We start from the raw sequence: 18,730 nt of genomic DNA on the forward strand, positions 1-18,730 counted from the left end.
TCATTATAGATTCACATACAATTATAAGGTATAATCCAGACAGATCACATTTGCTCCTCACCAGGTTTCTCCCAGTGGGGACATCTTGACTAACTATAGTTCATCAGCAAAGCCGGGAAAGTCACATGAGCAATCCACTGACCTCATTCAGATCTTAGCCATTTTACACACACATATCCATGCATGTGTGTGTGTGAACTTGGTTCTATGCAGTCCACCACTTGTGGGCTCATGGCCACAATCACAGTAAAAATAATGAAAAGTTGTTTCACAAGGATCCCCAGCAGCCAAAGTTAACCTCCACCCCCATCTCTGGTAATGTTGATCTGTTCTCCATCTCTATAATTTTGTCATTTTGAGACTATCATGTAAAAGGAATCATACAAAATACAACCTTTTGAGATTAGTGTTTTTCATTCAGCATAATTTCTCTCAAGGTTCATACAAGTTGTGTGTATTAGTAGTTCACTTCTTTTTATCTATTGCTGTATAGTCCCTGTTACAGATGCATCACAGTATTTTTCATCATCCCATTGAAGGGTATCTGTGTTATTTCCAGTTCGCACCTACTGTGAGTAAAGTTACTATAAGTCTTTTGTAAAGGTTTTTGTGTGAACCTAAGTTTTCATTTCTCTGGGTAAATACCCAGTAGTACAATTGCTGGGTCCTGGGGTAGTTGCATGCTTAGTTTTCTTAGAAACTGCCAAACTACTTTCCAGATTGTTTGTACAATTTTACATTCCCACCACCAATGTGTGAGTGACCCAGTTTCTTCACTTCCTCACCCGTACTTGGTGTTATCACTATTTTTCATTTTCACCACTTGGATAGGTGTGCAGTTAGAGCTCATTGTGATTTTAATTAGCCCTATGGTTAATGATGTTGAACATCTTTGCATGTACTTACTGGCCATTTGAATATCCTGTTCTGTGAGATGCCTATTTATGCCTTTTGCCCACTTTCTCATTGGATTTTTTGTTCTTTTACTGTTGAATTTTGAAAGTTCCTTATATATTCTAGATACAAATCTTTTGTCAGCTATGTAATTTACAAATATTTTCCCATAATCTGGGATTTGTCTCTTTGTGCTCTTCAGAGAGTCTTGCAGAGAACAAAAGTTTTCAATTTTCACAAGGCCCAGCTGGTTAATTTGGGTTGTGCTTTTGGTGTCAAGTGTAAGAACTCTTTGTCTAACCCTTGATCCTGCAGATTTTGCCCTACATTTCTTTCTAAAAGTTTTATAGTTTTACATTTTACATTTAAGTCCATGATCCCAATTTTTGTTAATTTTTGTATAAAATGTATTGTTTAGATCACCTTTCTTTTTTTTTTTTTTCCTTTTTGCCAACAAACGTCCAATTGCTTCAGGACCATTTGTTGAAAAAGCTGACCCTCCTCCATTGAATTTGCTTTTCCACTTTTGTCAAAAATCAGTTGGGGATATTCGTGTAGGTCTTTTTCTAGGTTCCATATTCTGTACCACGTATCTGTGCATTTGGCCCTTTGCCAACCCCACACTTCTTGACTACTGTCACTAAGTAGTAAACCTTCACATTGGGTAGGGTGAGTTCTCCCACTTTCTTCTTCGTCAAAATTACTTCACCGTTTCTAGGTTCTGTGCCTTTCCCTATAAATTTTAGAATAAACTTATCTATTTCTACAGAAAAAAAATCTTGCTGGGATTTAGATAGGAATTGCATTAAACCTATAGACCAGTTTGGAGGAGAATTGACGTATTTACTTTGGTGAGTCTTACAATCCAGGAACACGTTGTCTCTCACCATTCTTTGAATTCTTTCATCAGCATTTTGTAATTTTCAGGTTACAGATCCTATACATGTTTTCTAGATTTTTAACTAAGAATTTAATTTTATTCAGATAAATTATACATGGTGCTGCATTTTAAATTTTGGTTTCCACCTGTTTGTTTTTAGTAATATAGAAATGTGAATTATTTGGTGTATAAATTGTGTATTTGCATACTTTCTGAACTCATTTAATTGTTCTAGGAGTGTTTTTGTAGATACTTTGGTAGATTTTCTTTGTTTACAGTCACGTCATCTGCAAATATGGACAGTTTTATTTCTTCATTTCCAATCTGTAGGTATGCCAATTCTTTCTCTTTCTTTACTTATAGCCCTGGGTAATAATTCCAGCATTACACTGAATAAGAGTGGTGACAACAGACATTCTTGCCTAGTTCCTGATCTTAGTATGGGTTTTTTTGGTTTGTTTGTTTTTGTTTTTTTTTTAAACCAAGTAGAGATCGACAGTTTCTCTCTATTCCCAGTTTGAATGGATGTTGGATTTTGTCAAATTATTTTTCTGCATTAATTGATATGACCATATGAATTTTGTTCTTTAGCATGTTAATGTGGTGAATTACATTGCATTGCTTTTTCTAGTTTCCTGAGGTAGAAATTAGATGATTTGAGACCTTTCTTCATTTATAATGGATACATTTAATGCTATAAATATTCCTCTTGGCACTGTTAGCTTCATCCCACATATTTTTTTAACTTTTTATCTTGAAATACTTTTAAACTTACAGGTCAGTAACAAAAATAATATAAATGCCACACAGAGAACTCCAACATACCTCTATCCCCACAAATACCCAGATCGACCAATATTAAATTTTGCTATGTTTGCTGTATCCTTCTATCTATCTATACATCTATTGGTCCATCTATCTGTCTTTTTTTTTCAATCAATTTTCTGAATACTTGAGTCTAGGTTGTGTACATCTTGATTCTCAAACACATAACACTGCCATGTACATTTCCTAAGGACAAGGATATTCATTTATGTAACCACCTTACATACAGTTATCAAATTCAAGAAACTTAATGATACAAAGCTTACAGTCTATATTCCAATCCTTTCACATGCCCCAGTCATGTCCTTTTGAGCCTTTTCCCCTCTCTTATTTGATCCCATCCAGGATCATGTATGGCATTTAATTGTCATTGTCCTTTTAGTTGCACTTTTTTTTTTTAATTGTGGGAACATATATACAACATAAACTTTCCCATCTTGTCCTCTCCCAAGCCCGCCAGTCAGTGGGGTTAATCACATTCACAGTGTTAAGCACCCTTACCACCTTCTGTTACTAAATTTTCCCATCTCCCCAAACAGAAGCCCTGCACCCATTATGTACTAACTCCCCCTTCCCCGTTTTCCACCCTTGGCAACCCATACTCTTCTTTCTGTCTCCATAAGCTTGCATGTTCTGATTTTTTTAATAGTTACCATGGGGCTTGAATTTAACATCCTGAATCTATAACAGTCTCATTTGTTTTGACACCAGTTTAACTGTAGTGTAAATAAACTGTGTTCCTCTTCCCCTCCAAGCCTGAGTCCCTCAGGCCACCACAGAAGGACTGGGCAGACACCTGTTCTCCCAGCACGCGCATGAGGGCCACCCGGCTGCCTCTGGAACTGGGACCCAGCACCCACGTTGGACGCGTGGGCCGGCTCCGCACTGAGCTGGTGAGGGGCTTGGGAGGGCCAGGCAGGGGGCCACGAGGTCCCACCACTTTAAGAAGCCTTTTCTTGATTTGTTGCACTCGAATGCACTGTGGACGGCGGCCGTGGGTCTAAGGCCCTCAGGGCCTCGTGTGAATGCACGTGGGTTGCCACATGAGTGGACGGATGGTCAGGGGCCGCGGCAGAAGGCGCCCCAGCTGCAGAGCCCCATGGTGAGTTGCACAAACTGCTGTGCAAATCCGTGGAGGAGAGGCCCGGACCAGTACGTTTGTCCCACACGCACCTACTGTGTTCAGGTGGATTTTTTCTTTTTTTCTCCTTCTGATTGAGCATTCACTGAGTTGTTCTCTAGTCTCCATTTGAGACAATTGACTTTGCCCGTCTATTTTGCTGTTTCTAAGGGGGAGCATTACCAGGACGTTCTTCACTGCCATCTTTGTCGGCCAGGTCCTCACTGTGGCCTTTGTAGGATTTTATCTGTGCTGGGGCTAGCCCGGGTGGGGCAAGTCAGGCTAACTCTGTCTGTCTTGCTCTGAAAGGAACAGGTACCAGCGGTTCATGAAGGGCTACTTCACTCACAGTAAAGAAAGCAACCATTTCCCACATTTGCCTGGACGATGCTCCTACAGTCCTACAGGGTTTTAGTGGAGGTTTCAGAAAAGGAAACTTCATCATGCATCAAACAGGCCCAGCCAACAAAACCAGTCAACAGTTAGGCTGTGGGACTCGGGATCAATTTTCCTCTTTAACAGTTACTCAGACTTGCCGATAAATTGGTTATTCTACAGGAAGACTTTCCTGTGTCCGGAGTAGAAATACGGCAAACATGGTAAAATCAAGATATGCAGAAAACACTTTATATGATATGTTTCTCTGTATGTGTCTGTACACCACACATACACACACACTCACACACATTTCCATCTATATGCAATGTAGGTGGATTTTAGTAAGCCCACAGCTTCCACCATTCTTGGCAAACAGATATAAAATGTATACTTATGTGACTTACAGGGGTTTGCCTTCTTTAAAAAGCTTTGTGCTCCATCCATTCATTGGTTTCTTGCTTCCCGTTATCACGTAGGCGCCTCACTGCCAGCCCATCGCTGGAGCTATTTCTCTCCTGTACAGAGAAACCCCCGAACCTTGCTGACTCCTCATTCCAGGATGAATGCACCATGGTTTTAAAAATGCTCGTGGGAACCTGCACACGAATGCAGCTGCCTGTGGGACAACTTGGTGGGTCCAATCCTTCAATTCCATGTATAAGGCGGGACAGTGTGCAGTGAGGGAGCTGAGAGATGGGTCCTGGGCCCAGAAAGAGCAGGAGGTGCAGACAAAGTAGAAGTGGGCAGGACTGTTTTACTTCTTAGTTTATTTTTAGCTTACTTGCTTGCTTTTTTTACCAGGTAGTTCTGGGGAGTGAAACCCAAAAGCTCTGAGGTATATGAAACCAAATTTGTATTTAAGGACTACTTTGGAAAGAAAGACCATTTCCATTTAAATGTTGTCCATGCACAGGTTCAGGAAGTCCTAGGGGGAAAAGAACCGCAGAGGTTTTGCCAAATCAATAGTCTTGTTACCACTCAGCCAATAATCCGTTAATGCTAATGACGGTTTGTTTCCACTTTGGAAACAAGTTCTGAGTGTGTAGAATGGCTGATGGTCGCTTAATACAGAAATCGAAGTCATCTCCTGTTCACTACGCTTCAGTTAAGACTGTTTGAATGTTTCTGATAGTTCATTTTTATACTCCATGGATCCTGTAAAGTCTGTGCCTGATTTTAAAAAGCTGTCTGCCAAGGGGCAGTGTGGTAGCGGCAGTCAGTGATGGGAACCATGAAACACTTTCACAGCACTGTGCTTTATGAACTCATAAGCCCTCACTCAGGGGTTTTCTCAGTGTGATTGTAGTGTAAGTACAATTATGATGTACTTTTTTCTCAGTGTGATTGTAGTGTAAGTATAATTATGAAAAGAAGGAACAGCACACTCCACTATTCATCAATGTCTGGAATCAAAATCCCCTGGGGAGTACTGGGGTTTTCACATGCAAAACATCTCATTTGGGTTCTTGCACCATCTTGGCATATGATTAATTACTTCACTGTCTTGGGTCATTTGTTGTTTCCTTAGGTTATATTTTTTTGGTAGAAATTATGACATCACTTGTCACTGTTTAATGATATGCTACATAACCTAATGATATTTCCTCAAATTTTAGTATTTAGAAGGTGATACAGGCTATACATATAAGATCAAGAAGGGCTTAGATATTTTAATAAATAATGAAGCTATATAATTATGAAAGTTGAATATTTTGGTTTTACTCTTCACTTAGAGGTTGATGTAATGGCGACCACCAGGCTTTCTAAAACACCATCACCCAGTGCCCCTATCAGATGCATTTAATGGAGTTCACCACGATCCCATCATCATCACCATCAACTAACAAGTACTTTGCAGTGCTCAATATGTGATGCACAAAAAGCTTATAATCTAGTGATGTGGAACTGCATATCTCTTGGGACTACACACTCTAAAAACAATTGTTCAGTGTGTTCTTGGGTAGATGAGAAAAATGTAAAGTAAAATGAGCATATTTTTAAAGAAGTTGAGCCTCTTATAGGAAGTGATCTCAGAATTGCCTTGTCATTCCATTGAGAATCTTGGATTGGATGTGCAAAGGGATCTGGTGCTGATTTGACAGAAGAGAACATGAGCACAGCACTTACTGCTTCATGTAAGAGAGGAGAAAAAAGATAGAGGTAGATCTTTAGGGTGTAGGGTGAACCCAGCCAACAGCTGGGTTACAAGGGGCAAGCTGTAATAACATTGGGAGTATTACTATTGTTTGGGTAAGGCACTATAAGCATCTATTTTACTAACCCAAGATAGTTAATTTGCTGTTTGAGTGCCAGGGACGAGGTTAAGGTAGCTGGAATTAGAATGGATATAGAGGTTGGACCAAGATGCCACATATACAATTTGCAGATACTTGCACCAATTCTGTGTCTTTTTGCTTTGTTGATAGTGGCCTTGGAAGCACAGAAGTTTATAATTTAGATGAAGTCCAATTTATCTGTTTTTTCTTTTGTTGCTAGTACTTTTGGTGTCATAGCTAAGAAACCATTGGCTAATCAAAGATCACAAATATTTATGCCTCTATTTTCTCCTAAAAACTTCTAGTTTTATCTCTTATAGTTAGTTATATTTAGATATTTGATACATTTTTGGGCAATTTCTGTATATGGTGTGAGACAGGTGGCCAAATTCATTCTTTTGCATGTGGCTGCTCAGTTGTCCTTGCACCATTTGTTGGAAACACTATTCCCCATTGAATGGTCTTGACACCCTTGACAAGAATCAGTTGACTGTAGATAGACACATGAGTTTATTTCCAAACTCTTGATTGCATTAATTGACGTATATGTCTATCCTATGCTAGTACTACACTGCCTTAATTACTGGGCTCTTTTTTGGTAATAAGTTTTAAAATTGGGAACTAGGAGCCCAATTGTGTTGTTTTTGAAGATGGTTTTGGCTGTTCTGAGTCCTTTGAAATCCATATGAATTTTAGGATCTGCTTGTCAATATCTTCAAAGAAGCCAGTTGGGATCCTGGTGGGGATTGCATTGAATCTATGTGTTCATTTGGGTAGTGTTGCCATCTTAACAGTATTAAGTCTTTTGAACCATGAACTTAGATTATTTCTCCATTTCTTTGTATCTTCTTTAACTCTTTTCAACAAAGTTTTGTAATTTTCAAAGTTTAAACTATTTTTTGTTACATTTATTCCTAAATATTTTATTCTTTTCTGAGGCTACTGTACATTAAATTGTTTCCTTAATTTCCTTTTGGATTGTTCATTGTAAGTGTATTGAATTATAATTAAGTTTTGTATATTCATCACGTACCCTGCAACCTTCCTGAGCTTGTTTATTAGTTCTAATATTTTGGTGGATTCATTAGGATATTCTATATGCAAGATCATCTGCAAAAAAAGATAGTTGTACTTCTTTGTTTCCAATGTGGGTGCGTTTTCCTTTCTTTTCTTGCCCTATTGCCCTGGCTAGAGCTGTGGTACAACGTCAAAGGGTGTCATCCTTGCCTTGTTCCTGATTTAGGGGGAGAACATCCTGTCTTTCACTGTTAAGTATGATGTTACCTGTGGGGTTTTGTGGATGCCTTTTATTAGATTGAGGAAGTTCCCTTCTGTTCATAGTTTGTTGAATGTTTTTGTCATGAAGGAGTATTAGATTTTTTCAAATGCTTTTTCTGTGTCTATTTAGATGATCATGTGGTTTTGTTTGCTGTTCTGTTGATATGGTGTATTACAGTAATTGATTTTCAGATGTTAAATCAGCCTCGAATCCTGGGTTAAGTCCCATGTGGTCATGGTGAACAATCCTTTATAAATGTTGCTGGATTTGGTTTACTAGGGTTTTTTTGGTTTTGTTTTGTTTTGTTTTGTTTTTGAGGATTTTTGCATCTGTATTTATAAGAGTTTTTTGTTTTTTGTTTTTTGTTTTTTTTTTCTTGTAATGTCTTTGTCTGGTTTTGGTATCAGAGTTATACTGGCCTCACAGATTGAGCTGGGAAGTTGTGCCAGTTTGAATGTGTTATGTCCCCCCAGACACCATTATCTTTGATGCAGTCTTTTGTGGGCAGATGTATTAGAGTTGATTAAATTGTAATTCTTTGATTGAGTGTTTCCGTGGAGATGTGACCCACCCAACTTTAGGTGATAACTCTGATTGGATGACTTCCATGGAGGTGTGGCCCCGCCCATTCAACATGGGCCTTGATGAGTTTACTGGGGCACTATATAAGCTCAGATGGAAGAAGCCAGCTTCCTACAGCCAAGAGAGACATGTTGAAGAATGCACAGGAGCTAAGAGAGGAGCTGCAGCTTACAGAGACATTTTGGAGACAGCCTTTGAAAGCAGACAAATGCCCTAAGATTAACTAAGAGTGACATTTTTTGAGGAGCTGCAGCCTAGAGAGGAACGTCCTGGGAGAAAGCCATTTTGAAACCAGAACTCTGGAGTGGACACTGGCCATGTGCCTTCCCAGCTAACAGAGGTTTTCCAGACACCATCGGCCATCCTCCAGTGAAGGTACCCGATTGCTGATGTGTTACCTTGGACACTTTATGGCCTTGAGACTGTAACTTTGTAACCAAATAAACCCCCTCTGTAAAAACCAATCCATTTCTGGTGTTTTGCGAAAAGGTAGCATTAGTAAACCGGAACAGAAGTGTTCCCTCCTTTTTTACTTTTTGGAAGAGTTTGTGAATGTTGGTATTAATTCTTCTTTAAATGTTTGGTAGAGTTCACCACTGAAACTATCTGGGGCTGTAATATTCTTTGGGGAAGTTTAAAAATTACTAATTCAATCTCTTTGTTTTATTTCTATTCTGATTTTTCATTTCTTTTTGAGTGGGATTCAGTAATCTATCTTTCTAGAAATATATCCGTTTCTTGTAAGTTATCTAATTTTTTGGCATGTAGATGTTCACAATACTCCCTCATAATCCTCTTTATTTCTATAAGGTTTTTAGTAATGTCCTTTTTATTTCTTATTCTAGTAACTTGAGTTTTTCTTTTTTTTTTTTCCCCTTGGTCAAGCTAGCTAAGGATTTGTCAATTTCATTGATCATTTTAAAGAACGACTTTTTTATTTCATTGATTTTTCTCTATTGTTTTTTTTACTCTCTTTTCTAGTACTTTCTGCTCTAATCTTTATCATTTCCTTCCATTGGTGTAGGTTTAGTTTTCTCTTCCTTTTTCCAGTGTCTTAAGGTAGATGGTTAGAATATTATATTGAGATCTTTCTTCTTTTTTAAATATAGGCATATATGGCTATGAGTTTCCTTCTAAGCCCTCCTTTAGCTGGCTCCCATAAGTTGTAATACATTGTGTCTTCATTTTCATTCATCTTAAGATATTTTCTAATTCCACATTTGATGTGTTCTTTGACTCTAATTATTTAGGCATATGTTGTTTAATTTCCATGTTTTTGTGAAGTTTCCAAATTTCCTTCTGTTAGTGATTTCTATTTTAGTCTATTGTGGTCATAGATCACACTTTGCACTATTTCTTTTGTTTTAAATGTTCAGGTTTGTTTCGTGTGCTAGCTTACAGTCCGTCCTGGAGAATGTTCCATGTGCACTTGAGAAGAATGTGTGTTCCACTGTTGTGGAGTGGAATATTCTACAGATATTTGTTAGGTCTAGTTGGTTTATGGTGTTGCTCAAGTCTTCTGTTTCCTTGTTGATTGTCCTTCTAGTTGTCCTATGCATTATTCAAAGTGGGATCTTAAAGTCTCCGGCTGTTACTGTTGAATTGTCTATTTCTCCCTTCATTTCTGTCAGATTTTGCTTCATGAATTTCAGTGGTCTGTTTTTAGGTACATATATGCTTATAATTGTTATATATTCCTAATGGATTGGCCATCTTATCATCATAAAATGATACATCCTTCCCTTTTTGTCTCTAGAAACATTTTTAGTCCAATTAGGATAGCCTCTCCACATTTCTTGTGGTTGTTATTTGCATGATATATTTTCCATCCTTTACTTTCAACCTATTTTATCTCTGAATCCAAAGTGTGTCCCCTGTAGATGGCATATACTCTGGATCTTGTTTTTGGTTTTCATCCAGTCTGACAATCTCTGCCTTCTGAATGGATTGTTCAATCTATTCACAATTAATGTTGTTACTAACATAGCTCGATTTATGTCTACCATTTTACATTTTGTTTTCTATAGGTCTCATGTCTTGCTTTCTTCCTCTATTCCTTCTTTACTGCTGTCTTTTTCATTTAGTGTGTATTTTCTAATGTAGTATTTTAATTTCTTCAGTGACTTTTTCACTATATGTTTTTGTGTTTTTTCTTTAGGAATTGTGCGGTCGCAGTTGATTCGTCTGGGGGAGGGTGGCGGCCGGTTGCTAAATTCTAGGCTCCCAGGATTGCTCCGAGGGTACCGGCGGCGGGGGCTCTTTCCCGGAGGCGAGGGCGAGGCGGGGGACTTGGCCAGGTCCCCGGCGGGAGGCGTGCAAGTATGGAGGGCGGCGAGAAAGGAACAGGCGGGACACGTTTCTTTTAGGATGATGAAAACCAAGAGAGAGAGAGCTTTATTAGGGGAGAGTACAAGTTTATATCGGGCATTTAGAGGGCGGGGTAGCTGCAAGGGTTAAAGGCTTGGATTGGTTCTGAGAGGGCGCGGAGGTTGATTGAAAAGGGGCGAGAGTTGCTCCCGTAACGGTGTCCGGCAACAATGTATGCGCACCGGTGGTGATGGGAGTTGCGCTGGCAACGGGGAGTGTCCGGGCAAGATAAGGGGGTGGGGAAAAGGCGGTTCCCTCCGGCAAGCCTCTCCTAACATTTGGTATATTTTGGGTGAGGAAATGGGGCCTGCCTCCGGCCTCACTTTCCCAGGCCCGGGGGGCTGTAGAGGGCGCACTCACCCGTACCCACTACCCTCCCCAGGGGTGGATCCGGTCCCCCAGCCCAGGCCCGCCAAGTTAAGGCACGTAATCAGTGTCCCGCAGAATTGTTCTACGGCTTCCATATACTTCTCAACTTATCAGAAGCAGCTTCAGACTTATACTAACTTAATTCCAGCGAGATATATAAATGTAACTCTTATACAGATCTATTCACTTTTCCCAATTTTTGTGGGATTATTGTTATACATATTACATCTATAAAAGTTAAAGCCTCAACAATAAATTTATAAAATTATTTAAAATAATTTTATGTCTTTTAAAATAGCTAAGAAAAGAAAGGTATATATTCATAGCTTTTATATTATTGACCTTCTTATATATTATTTCTGGTTCTTTTCACTTGTTCCTGTGGATTTAACTTACCATCTGGAGTCATTTTCTCAGCCCAATACAACTTTTCTCCTACCCACCTCCTTTATCCTATTATTGGCAAACATATTACATTCCCATGTGTTATAGGCCCAATAATACATTGTGTCACATTATTTTATACAGTTGTTTTAAAAATCAGTTAACAGAAGAAAGGAGAAAAATATGTTTGTACTGTATTTAATAATTACATTATTACCTTTACCAGTACTCTGTTTTATCATATGGATTCAAATTGCTGTCCTTAGGGCACGTGCTTTCAGTTGGAAGTACTGCTAGCAACAAATTCTCTCAAATTCTGTTTCTGTGAATGTCTTCATTTCACCTTCTTTTTGAAAGGTAGCTTTGTGGGTTATAGAATTCTTGGTTGACAGTTCTTTCTTTGAGTGTTTTGAATATGTTTTACCACTGTCTTCTGGCTTCCATTTTTCTGTTGTGAAGTCATCTGTTGATTTTATTGGGGTTCTCCTGTAAGTGATGAGTCATTTTTCTCCTGTCTTCAAGATATTCTCGCTTTCTTTGGCATTCAGCATCTTTACTATGATGAGTCTATTTCTGGATCTCTGATGTCTGTCTGTTATACTTGGAGTTCATTAAGCTTCCTGGATTTATAGATCAATGCTTTTCAATAAGTTTGGGAAATTTTTAGCTATTATTTCTTTGAGTATTTTTTCTGCTCCTTTCTATCCTCTCCTAGTGTTCATGTCCTCTTTTCCAATGTAAACACTTAATGCTATAAATTTTTCTCTCAGCACTACTAGTTTCATTGCACATATTTTGATATGTTGTATTAATTTCCATTCTATTCTATGTATGTTTTTTGAAAATTTTTCTTTAAGATTTCCCCTTTGAGCCTTGGGTTATTTAGAAGCATATTGTTTAATTTCCACGTTTAGCAATTTATTTTGTATTTCTGTTTTTGATTTCTAGTTGGATTCCATTATTGTCAGAAAACATATTCTGTATGATTCCATTTATTTTAAATTGGTGAAGTCTGTCTTATAACCCCTGGATATGGTCTGTCTTGGTGAATGTTTCATGGATGCTTAGAAAAAATATGTGTATTCTTCTGTTCTCGGTTGGAGTGTTCTATGTAGCCAATTAGATTTGTTGGTTGATTATGTTGTTCTGATATTCTACATCTTGCTGGTTTGAAGTCTATCGTTCTATCAGTGGCTGAGAGGGGAATGTTGAAGTCCCCAACTATAACTGTGGATTTGCCTATTTCTATTTTTACCTCTATCAGTTTTTTATGTATTTTGAGTCTCTGTTGTTTAGTGCATACATATTTAGGATCATTTTATCTTCCTGGCAAATTAATTTGTTTAACTTCAGGTAATATCCCTCTTTGACTCTAGCAATTTCCTTTACTCTAAGTCTACTTTATAAGATACTAATATAGCATTTTAAAAATAAAAGCAGAGAGGGAGAAGAATGAAATAATGGATAGCACTATAAATTTAAATTGTTAATAATTTTAATAATGAAAAAGATTTTAAATTTTAAAAACCATTGCTTTTGTGGTATATATTTTTCCATCCTTTTACTGTAAATCTACCTATTCATTGACTTTGAATTGAGTTTCTTTTAAACACATGCAATTGGTTCCTTTTTTTTTTTAATCAAAAACTCTGCCAATCTCTGTCTTTTGATTGGTTTATTTAGACTGTTTCCATTTAAGGTAATTATTGGCTTCTTATTCTTCTGCTTCTCTTTTCTTGTCTTCCTGTGGATTACTTGAACATTTTTTAGAATTCCGTCTTGATTTATTTATAGTGCCTTTGACTGTATCTGTTTACATAGTGGCTGTTCTGGGTATTATGGTGTGTGCGTAGTAATGTGCAACTTTTCACATTCTACTAATATCAACATTTAACCACTTTGAATGAGGTATGGAAACCTCACTTCCATTTAGGTCCCTTTACTCTCCCCATTTAAAAATAAAATACAAGTGTTATACTTTTTGTTTCAATCATCAAATATGATTTTTTAAATTCATTAGGAAAAGGATAGTCTATTGTATACCCAAATTTCTGCTCTTTTCATTGTTCCTTCTTCCTTCCTGGAAGGAAGGCTGCTCCAAAAGAAGGATGGTCCAAGATTCCTTCTTTTATCATTTCTTCTTTGTTTGAAGAAATTTTTTTAGCCAGTCTTTAATGGTAGGTTTACTAGTGACAAATTTTTCTACTTTCTTTCATTTGAAAATGTCTCTATTTTCCCCTTATTTTCAAGCATAGTCTCATCAGATATTGAAGTTTCAGTTGACAGTACTTATTTTTCAGTACTTGAACAATGTTGTGCATTTCCTTCTGGCCTCTGTAGTGTCAGATGAGATCCACTGACTGTCATGTGAATCAGTATTTCCCTATAGGTAATGTGTCATTTATCTCTTGCTGCTTTCAAGATTATTTTTCTCTACATTTAGTTTTCAGAATTACTTGGGTGGTGTTCCGGTTTGCTAATGCTGCCTTTTCGCAAAACACCAGAAATGGATCAGTTTTTATAAAGGGGGTTTATTTGGTTACAAAGTTACAGTCTTAAGGCCTAAAGTGTCCAAAGTGAGGCATCAGCAATTGGGTACCTTCACTGGAGCATGACCAATGGCGTCCAGAAACCTCAGTTAGCTGGGAAGGCACATGGCCGGTGTCTGCTCCAGAGTTCTGGTTTCAAAATGGCTTTCTCCCAGGACGTTCCTCTCTAGGTTTCAGCTCCTCAAAAATGTCACTCTTAGTTGTTCTTGGGGCGTTTGTCCTCTCTTAGTTTCTCTGGAGCAAAAGTCTGCTTTTAAAGGCCATCTCCAAAATGTCTCTGTTAGCTTGAAGCTCCTCTCTCAGCTCCAGTGCGTTCTTTAGAGTGTCCCTCTTGGCTGTAGCAAGCTCTCTCCTTCTGTCTGAGTTTATATAGTGCCCCAGTGAACTAATAAGGCCCGTGCTGAATCCGTGGGGCCACACCTCCATGGAAATTATCTCATCAGTTATCACCCACAGTTGGGTAGGTCACATCTCCATGGAAACAATCAAAGAATTACAACCTAATCAACACTAATATGTCTACCCACACAAGACTGCATCAAAGAACATGGCTTTTCCTGGGGGACATGATATATACAAACTAGTACAGGTGAACCCAGTCTAATCACATGAGTCATTTAAACTTCCCAGCTGTGGTCAGAGGGTGATGTGACCACCTAAGAAGGGCCAGAGAGATGCAGCATTGCTGGCTTTGAAGATGGAGGAAGGGGGCACAAACCACGAGACTCAGGGAGCCTCTAGCAGCTGGAAAAGGCAAGGAAACACATTCTCCCCAGAGCCCCCTGAAAGGAACGCAGCCCTGCGGACACCCTGATTTTAGCCTGGTGAGACCTGTTTTGGGCTTGTGAACTACAGAACTATAAGATAATAAATTCGTGACGTGTTAGGTCAACAAGATCATGGTAATTTGTTATGGCAGCAATAGAAAACTAATACAATGTGTCCTGACATCATTTTCTTTGGATTTATTCTATTTGTGGTTCACTTTTTCTTAAATCTGTAGATTTGTGTTTTTTACGAAATTTGCCATTTTCCAGCCATAATTTTTTGAATATTCTTTCAGCTCCATTTTCTATCTTGTCTCCTTTTGAGATCCCAATGATAAAAATATCATGTATTTTGTTACTTATCAGAGTTCTGTGAGGCTCTGTTCATTCTTTATCTCATTCTCTTTTGTTCAAATTGCACGAATTCTATTAATCTGGCCTCAGATTCACTGATTCTATCTCCTGTCATCTATACTCTACTGTTCAGCCCAAAAGTGTCCAAGGTAAGGCATCAACAATCAGGTACCTTCACTGGAGGATGGCCAATTTTTTAGATTTTCTTTTATTCTATTTTTTCAGTTCTACCATATCTCTTTCTTTTTAATAACTTCTATTTCTTTGCTGGGATTTTCTATATTTTCATTTGTTTCTAGAAAATATAGCAATTGATTGTTGAAGCACTTTTATGAGGGCTGCTTTAAAATCCTCATCAGATAATTGCCAACATCTGATTCATCTCAGTGTTGGTGTCAATTGATTGTCTTTTCTCATTTGAGAATCTCTTGATTCTGTCTCTGACAGATGATTTGTTGTATCCTGGGCATTTTCACTGTTATGTTAGGAGACCCTGGTTCCTTTTAAATCTTTTATTTTAATAGGAAATCACCCTGTTTCAGATTAGCATGCAGACACTGCCCAACTTTTATTGGCTATGATTCCAATGAAAGTTTAAATTTTAGAACCTTTGTGGTGCTGTTTTGGTTTGCCTGAGTATCTGGTGCTGCTGAGGCTCCCACTGGTTCCTGCTGGTGCTGCCTGAGGAGGCAAAAGGAGTTTTTCAGGCCCATCATCCAGGTGTCTCCCTGGTGGAGGACGGTGATCTCAGGTACAGCAGGGAAGTAGAGGGCTGTGCCGGTTTGAATGTATCAAGTCTCCCAAAATGCCATTATCTTTGAGATAATCTTCTATGGGCAGACATATTAGGGTTGATTAGATTGTAATTTTTTGAGTGTTTCCATGGAGATGTGCCCCACCCAACTGTGGGTAATGACTCTGATTGGATAGTTGCCATGGAGGTGTGGCCCCGCCCATTCAGCATGGGCCTTGATTAGTTCACTGGGGCACGATGTAAGCTCAAACAGAAGGAGAGAGCTTGCTACAGCCAAGAAGGACACTCTGAAAAACGCACAGGAGCTGAGAGAGGAGCTTCAGCTTACAGAGACATTTTGGAGATGGCCTTTGAAAACAGACTTTTGCTCCAGAGAAGCTAAGAGAGGACAAACGCCCCAAGAGCAACTAAGAGTGACATTTTTGAGGAGCTGAAGCCTAGAGAGGAATGTCCTGGGAGAAAGCCATTTTGAAACCAGAACTTGGAGCAGATGCCAGCCACGTGCCTTCCCAGCTAACAGAGGTTTTCCAGATGCCATTGGGCATCCTCCAGTGAAGGTACCCGATTGTTGATGCATTACCTTGGATACTTTATGGCCTTAAGACTAACTTGGTAACCAAATAAACCCCCTTTATAAAAGCCAATCCTTTTCTGGTGTTTTGCATTCTGGCAGCCTTAAGAAACTGGAACAGAATTTGATACAGGAGAAGTGGGGTAGTGCTGAGTTTGCAAATAACAAACATATTGGAATGGCTTTTTAAATGGATAAGGGGAAGGTTCTGGAAGAATTATGATGAGCTTGATAGAAAAGGCCTAACTGCTTTGGACTGTAAAGATGCTTCTGATGAGGCCTTGAGCAGAAATGATGAATATGTTGTTGCAAACTGGAAGTAAGGCAACCTTGTTTTAAAGTGGCAGAGAATTTGGCAAAATTGAGTCCTGGTGTCAGATGGAAGGAAGAATGTGAGAGCGACAAGCTGGGATACTTGGCTGATGAGATTTCAAAACTAAAAGTTGCAGACTTAGCATGGCTTCTCCTTGCAGCAAAATGTGAGTAGAGAGAGATAAACTTAGAACTGAACTCTTAGGTTCAAAGAAACCAGAAACTGATGGTTTGGAAAATTCCAGGCTTCCAGGGAGTGGAACCCCAGAAGTTACAGCCCCACGCGACAATTTAACCAAACGTGGAACCCGACTGCCATTTCAGTGCAAGCCGAGATTGGAGATGGAGTTATCCAGAAAGGATTTGTCTGACGGCTTTGACCCCTGTGTGCCTCATGTGAAGCCAGCAGAATTTTTGCGAGATCTTTATAGATGGAGCTGCTGCCAGTCTAGACTGGAGGAGACAGACAAGGAACAAATTGAAGGAAAAATTTCTTCATAGACAGAGCCATGGAGGTTGAGGTCTGGAGTCAGGAGGTCTCGGGCTGGGAGAGTGGAGTGGCCCACATGCATGGAAAGGGTGAGTTTGCCCCGGAGGTCGAGGGTGAACCTTCACCTCGATGTTCAGAAAGAGTGCTTTCACCCCAGGCCTCAGGGAGGGTGGAGCACATTCCCAGGGGACTGGGGAGAGCCTGGCCACCACCCCACTGTTCTGAAGGGGTTGAACATGTGCCCCAGAGATGGAAGAGAATCTGGGTGCTGCCCCGATGTTTCAGGAGAGTGGAGCTGAAAAGGTGATCTCCCCAATGTGTGGATATGTTGGAACACTCTCCCCAGCATTTGGAGAGAAAAGGGCTGCCACGTAGGCCCTTAGGAAGGGTTGGACTCCTGCTCTCTCAAGCCCCAAGTATACAATGTTGTTCTGTTAATAACTCTCAGACTTTGAAATCTAATGGAGTTTGCCCTGAGGGTCTTAGGAAATGTTTTGGTCCCTTAAACCCTCTTTTCCTTTCAGTTTCTCCTTATGATAATGGAATGTTTATCCTATGACTGTCCCTCCTTTGTATATTGGAAGCAGATAACTTGTTCTAAGTTTCACAGGTCCACAGGTAGAGGGGAATTTGTATTAGGACAGACCACGGCTATAACTGATTTTGATGGGATCTTGTACTTAACTATTGTTACTGAAATGATTTAAGTTTCTGTGATATTGTGATGGGATAAATGTATTCTCTATAAGGAAAGATCATGTCATTTTGGGGTCCAGGGGGTGGAATGTGTCAGTTTGAATGTATTATGTCCCCCAAAATGCCATTATCTTTGATGTAATCTTGTGTGGGCAGATGTATCAGTGTTGATTAGATTGTAATTCTTTGAGTGTTTCCAGGGAGATGTGCCCTACCCAGCTGTGGGTGATGACTCTGATTGGATAATTCCCATGGAGGTGTGGCCCCGCCCATTCAGCATGGGCCTTGATTAGTTTACTGGAGCACTATATACGCTCAGACAGAAGGAGCGAGCTTTCTACAGCCAAGAGGGACACTTTGAATATCGCACTGGAGCTGAGAGAGGAGCTGCAGCTTACGGAGACATTTTGGAGACGGCCTTTGAAAGCAGACTTTTGCTCTGGAGAAGCTAAGGGAGGACAAATGCCCCAAAAGCAACTAAAAGTGACATTTTTGAGGAAGCGATGCCTAGAGAGGAACGTCCTGGGAGAAAGCCATTTTGAAACCAGAACTTTGGAGCAGATGCCAGCCACGTGCCTTCCCAGCTAACAGAGGTTTTCCGGACACCATTGGCCATCCTCCAGTGAAGGTACCCGATTGCTGATGCCTTACCCTGGACACTTAATGGCCTTAAGACTGTAACTGTGTAGCCAAATAAACCCCCTTTTATAAAAGCCAATCCATTCTAGTGTTTTGCATTCCGGCAGCCTTAGGAAACCAGACCAAGGGCTTTCCCTGGTAGCTCATTGTTGACAGACCTCCTGATCATCCCCTTTGCTGCTGGCGTCAGGCTCACCTGGAATTGTCAGCAGGACTCCTGTTCAATGCAGGTAATAATGAGCCT

General features: G+C 39.5%; 1 protein-coding gene across 1 annotated transcript in view; it reads left to right on the forward strand.

The window, feature by feature from the left end:
• The first annotated feature begins 3,414 nt into the window (after positions 1–3,414).
• Positions 3,415–18,730, forward strand: part of LONRF2 (LON peptidase N-terminal domain and ring finger 2) — a 74,800-nt gene continuing 59,484 nt past the window's right edge. Inside the window, 1 exon segment of the mRNA XM_037806635.1 lies at positions 3,415–3,492. Coding sequence (XP_037662563.1) covers positions 3,415–3,492 — 78 coding nt within the window.

This window comes from Choloepus didactylus, chromosome 17 (genome assembly GCF_015220235.1).
Source record: "Choloepus didactylus isolate mChoDid1 chromosome 17, mChoDid1.pri, whole genome shotgun sequence".
NCBI lineage: Eukaryota > Metazoa > Chordata > Mammalia > Pilosa > Megalonychidae > Choloepus > Choloepus didactylus.